This window comes from Pyrus communis, chromosome 15 (genome assembly GCF_041283825.1).
Source record: "Pyrus communis isolate YQ-2024b chromosome 15, ASM4128382v1, whole genome shotgun sequence".
NCBI lineage: Eukaryota > Viridiplantae > Streptophyta > Magnoliopsida > Rosales > Rosaceae > Pyrus > Pyrus communis.
Window position 1 is genome coordinate 29,129,424 of NC_142579.1, and position 7,512 is coordinate 29,136,935.

General features: G+C 38.8%; 1 protein-coding gene across 1 annotated transcript; it reads left to right on the forward strand.

Annotated features, from left to right (window-relative positions):
• The first annotated feature begins 1,252 nt into the window (after positions 1-1,252).
• Positions 1,253-3,805, forward strand: LOC137747598 (small ribosomal subunit protein uS3y). The gene is made up of 6 exons (XM_068487738.2): positions 1,253-1,413; positions 1,509-1,656; positions 1,765-1,936; positions 2,975-3,029; positions 3,131-3,262; positions 3,382-3,805. The coding sequence occupies exons 1-6, from the start codon at positions 1,378-1,380 to the stop codon at positions 3,604-3,606; spliced, it is 768 nt and encodes a 255-aa protein (XP_068343839.2). The 5' UTR covers positions 1,253-1,377; the 3' UTR covers positions 3,607-3,805.
• Positions 3,806-7,512: the final 3,707 nt, after the last annotated feature.

Below are 7,512 nucleotides of genomic sequence, written 5' to 3' on the forward strand. Positions count from 1 at the left end.
TGTGGCGAGGTATTGAGTGGCTTCACACAAATTCACACTCCATGTCTAAATAAGATTTGCAACAAACAAGCTTTCGGTCTAATTATATTAAGTCTCAAGTTTGGATCTTCCATTTCCGTTAGTGAACAAAGAACATTTTTCTTGATTACTTCCGTGCAACAAGAAAACAATGATGCAACATACCTTCCAACAAAGTTGTATGTGGTCTAGCATTTTAGTGGATATAGTATTGAATTTTTATCAATTCATCTTGGATGAAATTGCCACTCTCTAAATTATGTATCAGTTTTGAATTCTCTCCCTTTCCTAGTTATAAATTTTAAAAAAATAATGTTCCAACAAAATTACTAATTTTGTTACTAGCTAAAAGTCTTGACAATTATTTTCTCAACGTTGAAATAAGTGTAAACCTGAATTCCCCTATCCTTGAATAAAAAATAACATTAACACAATTGTTAAGTCTAACATAATAATATATGTTCTTGAATCTTAATCAACGTTCCTTTAGGTATCGTTTGGTATGCAGACGGGACGGAACGGAACAGAATGGGATGGGATGGGACAGGACGGAACGGAACGGAGCGGGAGCAAAGATGCCCTCGGATGGAAACAAGGAGGAAGAAGAAGGAGACATAGATGTTATAATTTTGTGTTCCACGGATGTGGAACGAGTTGTTCCAGGGGGTGAGGCGGAACGAAAATTCACCCAAAATTCGTCCCGTGGAACAGCTCGTTCCACCAGTTTTAGACGCACCAAACGTGGGACGGAACGTCTCGTCCCACTTTGTTCCATCATGTCCCACGTACCAAACGGTACCTTATCAACGACTATCATCCATGAAATTCAAAGTTAGGACCTTCTTATAACATAATGAAAACAAAATCCATGAGAACGAAGTCACTGACATCCTCAAACAAAGAAGAGTTTAGTGTGCATCCTAACTCATGTTTCTTCTTTCAACTTTTAAGGGATGATTTTTTTTTTTTTTTTTTTAAGTACAAAAATAATGTTAATGAGTTAAATTGTTGGTTGGTAAAGGGTATGAGGAATCAGTGCGGATCGAACGCACACCATAGTGTGTAAACATGATTGCTTTTTACCATTACGATAAAGCGTTATCTGTAACTGTTAACTGACATTGTTCGTGTTATTTTTATTTTTTTAATTCCAAATGAAAAATGAAGTCTAGGACGAATCTCATCCGTCCATAGAAATTGCTAGAAAACCCATCTAACCGTGTGATCCGTCTCCACCTATACATATAAACCCTCTCAAATCCTTATCCCAAAACCCCGGTGCCAAACAAAATCTAGGGTTTTCAGGGCACCCGCCACCACATTTCAGATCCCATCTCTGCAACTTTTACATCCACAACCATGGCGACCTCGACCCAAATGAGCAAGAAGCGTAAGGTCAGTCCTTCTCCTCCCTTGTTTGTTTCCCGAGAACACTCGAGAAAATCAATCTCATTTTCAACTAAAGCTCTCGTCTTTGTTTTTGGTTGCAGTTCGTCGCCGACGGCGTTTTCTTCGCCGAGCTGAACGAGGTTCTTACCAGAGAGCTCGCCGAAGATGGCTACTCCGGCGTTGAAGTTAGAGTTACTCCGATGCGAACCGAGATCATCATCCGAGCCACTCGAACCCAAAACGTTCTAGGTATGTTTATCATTTTTAATTAGATAAAGAGTCGATTTTTTTGTGAATTAATTAAGTGTTTATGTTAATTAATTGATTGTTATGTGTGCATTTTGTTGTGATTATTAGGAGAGAAGGGGAGGAGGATTAGAGAGCTAACTTCTGTTGTACAGAAGAGGTTTAAGTTTCCAGAAAACAGCGTTGAACTTTACGCTGAGAAGGTTAACAACAGAGGGCTTTGTGCTATTGCTCAGGCTGAGTCTCTCCGGTACAAGCTTCTCGGTGGTCTTGCCGTCCGCAGGTATATGATTTGACCTCAAAACTTTTCTTTGTTACTGATCGAATGCCGAATCAGGATAATATGTTTTATGAACTGGTGGTTGGTATAGAAGTATATTGTGATGTTGAGACAGATTGGGGATAAGCTTATTGTGTATTTTGTATGTTGAGAATGTGCTGCATTGTATTGGCCATTTGGTTTCCTTTAGATGTCATCTACAAAGCAGATTGGTGGTTTCATACGAACTCTGTGTCGGAAGTTGACAAAATTGATTGATATCCTCCATGCCATCATCCTCATGAAGTCTATTTCTTTCATGCAGTAGCCGCAAGGAGGGTACATTGTTAAATGTCTGCAACTATTTATATTCCAATTTATGATATGTGGTCTTATGTCATCTACAAAGCATATTGGTGTTTTTGTACCAAATTTGTGTCGGAAGTTGACAAAATTGATTGACATCCTCCGTGAGATAATCTTCGTGGAATGTTGTGTTCATGCAGTAACCTTAGGGAGGGTACATGTTTACCATGGACCATTACTATTAGGTTCACCTTGGGTTTCGGTGAAATTGTAATCTCTAGAAATCAGGCTCATTCTTTTGGGATTAATGGCTCTGTGTCATGTCATCTACAAAGCATATTGGTGTTCTCATACCACATTTGTGTCGGAAGTTGACAAAATTGATTGACATCCTCCATGAGATATTCCTCGTGAAACGTCCTTGTTTTCATGAGTAACCTTGGGGAGGGAACATGTGTTCGAAATGCACTATTACTGTTAGGTAGGCCTGGGATTTCTGACACTCATTTTGAACTATAAACAAAGGCACTATGCTCATTTGAATTGTAATTTCTAGTAGGCTTTCTTTTAATCAGTGGCTCTGAAATCTATGCATCTTTGAATTGACGAGGGCGAGCGATATTCTAAGTTTATCTAAATAGTGGCATTGCCAATGCTCTCAGATTATGTTTATGAATGGACTCCACATTGGTATGTATATTTGCATGTTAAATGCTTGTTTAGTAACTAATCTGCCTATGGATGTGTTCCTTTCAGGGCTTGCTACGGTGTTTTGAGATTTGTCATGGAAAGTGGAGCAAAGGGTTGTGAGGTTGGTCATTAGCAGTTTTCAGCTATGATTTTCCTGCAGCAATTTTAATTTGATGTTAGATGTTACTGGTACATTAACAGTTGATATTGGTATGTTAACAGGTGATTATTAGTGGAAAGCTAAGGGCTGCACGAGCCAAGTCCATGAAATTCAAAGACGGATACATGATTTCTTCTGGTCAGCCAGTCAACGAATACATCGATGCTGCTGTGAGGCATGTCCTCCTTAGACAGGTTTGTCCCACTCACCTGTTTCTTCTTCTTCCCATTGTGCTCCAAGGGTTGGGTTTTTTGTTCTGTCCAAATCATTCACTGTTATAAATCAACTGATCACTTCATATGTTTGCGTACAGGGTGTGCTTGGTATTAAGGTCAAGATTATGCTCGATTGGGATCCCAAGGGCAAGCAAGGCCCCAAGACCCCCTTACCCGACCTTGTTACAATTCACCAACCGAAGGAGGACGAATATATCAGGCCGGTAGTAGCAGCCCCTGTAGCAGAGGATTTTTTGGCCCCTGTAGCAGAGGATTTTTTGGCCCCATCTGTGATCGAGTCCCCGGTCCCGATTGTGGCTTGAAGTTCTTCATTACATATGTTCCGAGATAGTCATCCATTTTCTTCTTTTGTAACTTCAGTGTTTGACTTTTTTAAATATTGGTTTCCTGTGTCAATTTTTGCGTACCAAAATATGGGTGGAGTCGTTTCTCAAATTTTATCTTACTACAGATGATTTTTATTTAAAATTTATCTAATTTCGTAGTTGTTACTGTCTCCAACTTCTCGCTCATCCCTCCTTTGTGTTTTGTTTGAGACGTTTCTTTTGCTATCTTCCTCCCAGTTTTAAGGCAGCAATTATTCAATTTGCATTTCTGACTCCGTCGAAATTAAAATTTAAGAAAAGATTAAGGGCTGCCACTTATACTACAATGTAGTTATTCTCCTGTCTTGTAAGTGTTTGGGGGGGGGGGGGGTGTTGGGGTTGGTTTTATTTATTTATTTTAAATAAATGATATTATTCACGCTAAAAGGAAGAGGGGGTAGGTTTTAAAGATGAAGATGCCATGTCATAGCAAACGTAGTTATTAGTTTGTTATAGGTTTGTTGTAATGTATTTTGTTTTGGTTAGTTATAGTGTAAATAGTCAAAGACTATATATTAATGGTTGTATTCTTCATTTGTTGAATTAATGTGAATTATACTTTTTTTAGTGTCTAAGAAAAGCTTTCAGAGAAAGCCTTGAGTTTCTATATGGTATCAACCGCCTCTTGCCTTTCGGCCTTCTCGATCCTCATCGTCTTTGCTTCGCATTTCTGATTTCGTGCTTGTTTTCAAGGATTTCATCTCCGCTGTCATGGCTTCTCCCTCCGATTCATCATCTCAGAATGAATCACTTCAAAATCCAGTACCAAATTCCTCCTCTCCAAACCCTAATTTCACTAATTCGTCGAATTTGTATGCATCTTTTACGATTCAGAACATTGGAAGCATGGTTCCGATCAAGCTCAAACGATCCAACTATCTTCCATGGCATGCACTGTTTGCACTGATTCTCCGCCGTTACAAGCTTCTTGGAATCGTTGATGGCACCGAGTTGTGTCCATCGCATTTTCTCCCGTATCGCTCCATCAATCCTGCTTTTGAGATTTGGTATGAGAAAGATCAGCATCTTCTGATCTGGTTGAATTCAACACTGTCTAAGGATGTAATTCCATTTACTGTTGGTGTATCTTCTTCTTGAGATCTTTGGATCAAGCTTGAGCAACGCTTTGGTGGTGTTTCTGATGCTCATATTCACCAGCTTCGATCTCGTCTCCAAGATATGCATAAATGCTCTCAATCTATGTCAGATTATCTGTAACAGTTGAAATGAATCTTTGATTCTCTCTCTGCTGCCGGAGCATCGATCTTTGATCGCGATTTAATGGCGGCAACATTAGCTGGTCTGATGAGTTCGAATTGTTCATTGATTCACTCATGCTTCGCATTTCATCTGCCTCTTTGGATGAACTTCATGGACTTCTTTTCACCAAAGAACTCTCCATGTCTCGTCGCAAGAAGATCTCATCCAATACTGAATCGTTTCAGGCGTTCTTTGTGCAGTCATAAGCACCTCTGTTTCCCACTCCACTGCCTCAAGCATTTGCCGCTCATAATCAACATTCATAACCAAATTCTTCTCGATTTCACTCTAATCGTGGAAGAAACAGCAATCGAGGATATCAATTCAACAATAACAATCGTTTCCATCACAATCATGGTTATCGTGGCAATTTTTGTGGAAATTCTTCAAATCAAGGAAGCATCAAGGGTTTCGTGGTTCTCATTTCTCTGGAAATTCTATCATCTGTCAGATTTGTGGCTTAACCAATCATAAAGCCATTGATTGCTTTGATCGCATGAATCCTGACATTTATGGAAGAATTCTACCTGTAAAACTTGAGGCCATGTGTGCTCATTACAGCTCCAAATCGTCTCCCTCTTGGCTCATTGATTCTGGCCCCACTTCTCACATCACAAATGGCATTGCCAACATCAACTCACCAACACCATACACTGGAGATGACAAAGTCTATGTTGGTGATGGTAAAGGTCTGTCCATACACCATACTGGTTATTCTTCATTGCATACTTCTCATGTTGCTTTTAAATTGAGCAATGTTCTTCATGTTCCAAAAATGAAGCATAATTTGTTGTCTGCTTATCAGTTTCTTAAAGATAATCACTGTGCATTGACTCTTAATTTTGATGGGTCCATTGTAAAGGATCGTTCTACGGGGAAGACGTTTTTCTAGGGTCCAGTTAAGGATGTTTTTTATCCTTTGCAAAGCTATTCTCCCCTAGTTTATCCTCTTCCAGCTCCTCTCATGCTCTTGTGAATGTTCAAGCTCCTCTTAGGCTCTGGCATAGTATGCTAGGCCATCCCTCTTCTTCTATATTTTGCAGACTATTATCTACTAATAAACTTGCAGTCAAATGACCATCATCTGTGGATTTCTTTTGCTCTAACTGTGCTATAGCAAAAAATCACAAGTTACCGTTTGGTTCTTCCACTTCACCAACTACTCATAGCTTAGAATTGTTACACTGTGATTTGTGGGGCCTTGCTCATGTAACTTCAGTGAGTGGATTTAAGTACTATCTACTTATAGTTAATGATTTTAGTAAGTATAATTGGCTCTTTCTTTTAAAGGTCAAATCTCAAGTGTATTCTACATTTGTAATCTTCAAAAACTATGTAGAAAACACAACTAGCAATAAAATCAAAACTGTACATTTTGATTCAAGGGGTGAGTTTACCAGTTCATCTTTTAAATCTTATCTTCATGCTCATGGAAATTTTCATCAATTGAGTTGTCCACACACACCAGAACAAAATGGTTGTGTAGAAAGGAAACATCGCCATCTAGTTGAGACATCTAGAACTTTATTGGTGCAATCACATGTTCTTCATCAATACGGGGTTGAAGCTTTCACTACTGCAGTGCATCTTATCAACAGATTACCTATCTCTGGGATTACAAAATCACCTTGGGAGTTATTATTTCATAATGTTCCAGATTACTCCAGGCTCAATGTCTTTGGTTGTTTGTGTTTTCCATGGTTAAAGCCTTATGTGTTATCCAAGCTTGATGGCAAAAGTAAAAGTTGTGTTTTCTTAGGATAGCTTACAGCATAAGGGATATAAATGTTTGCATCTAGAAACACAAAGGGTTTATATTTCAAGACATGTACTTTTTAATGAGACAACATTCCCTTTTCATGGTACTCTTCACTCTGTGTCTTCTGTTCCATCTTCTTCATCTCAGAATTTTGATTTGGAGTTTTCTCTACCCTCACCTATTTCCTTTCCTGCTCAAACTTGCACTTCACCCACTCCTGCAGTTTGTCCTGCATCTCCCTCATTTGCTTCAATTTTGCCAAGTGCCACCACAGAATCCAATCACTTCTTTAAGCAGCATATTACACATATGCAACAAGTTAAGAATGTACATCCTATGATCACAAGGTCTAAGAATGGTATTTGTAAACCAAAGGCATTCAGTGCAACTAAACACCCTCTTTATCTTTCCATTGAGGTGATTCATACTACATATCTACAAGCTTCAAAATTAGCAAATTGGAGATTGGTAATGCAAAATGAGTTCAATGCACTTCAATCCATAGGTATCTGGGTTATTGTCCCTCCTACATATTCTCAGTTGGGTGTAAATGGGTATTCCGACTTAAGAAGAACCCTGATGGTTCGATTGAAAGATACAAAGCCAGACTGGTTGCCAAATGCTTTCATCAAAAAGAAGGTTTGGATTATCAAGAGACTTTCAGCTCTGTAGCTAAACTTGTCACCATCAAAATCTTGTTAACTTTTGCTGTTCAGTTCAACTGGTTTCTTAATCAGCTAGACATTAGCAATGCTTTTCTTTATGGGGATTTGAAAGAAGAAGTGTTCATAGTACAACCTTCTGGGTTTTAAGATCCATCTCTT

Coding starts and splice junctions, on each gene's coding strand:
- LOC137747598 (XM_068487738.2), top strand. CDS start 1,378: ATGGCGACCTCGACCCAAATGAGCAAGAAGCGTAAG. Junction 1,414..1,508: donor AAATGAGCAAGAAGCGTAAG/GTCAGTCCTTCT, acceptor TTTTGGTTGCAG/TTCGTCGCCGACGGCGTTTT. Junction 1,657..1,764: donor TCGAACCCAAAACGTTCTAG/GTATGTTTATCA, acceptor TGTGATTATTAG/GAGAGAAGGGGAGGAGGATT.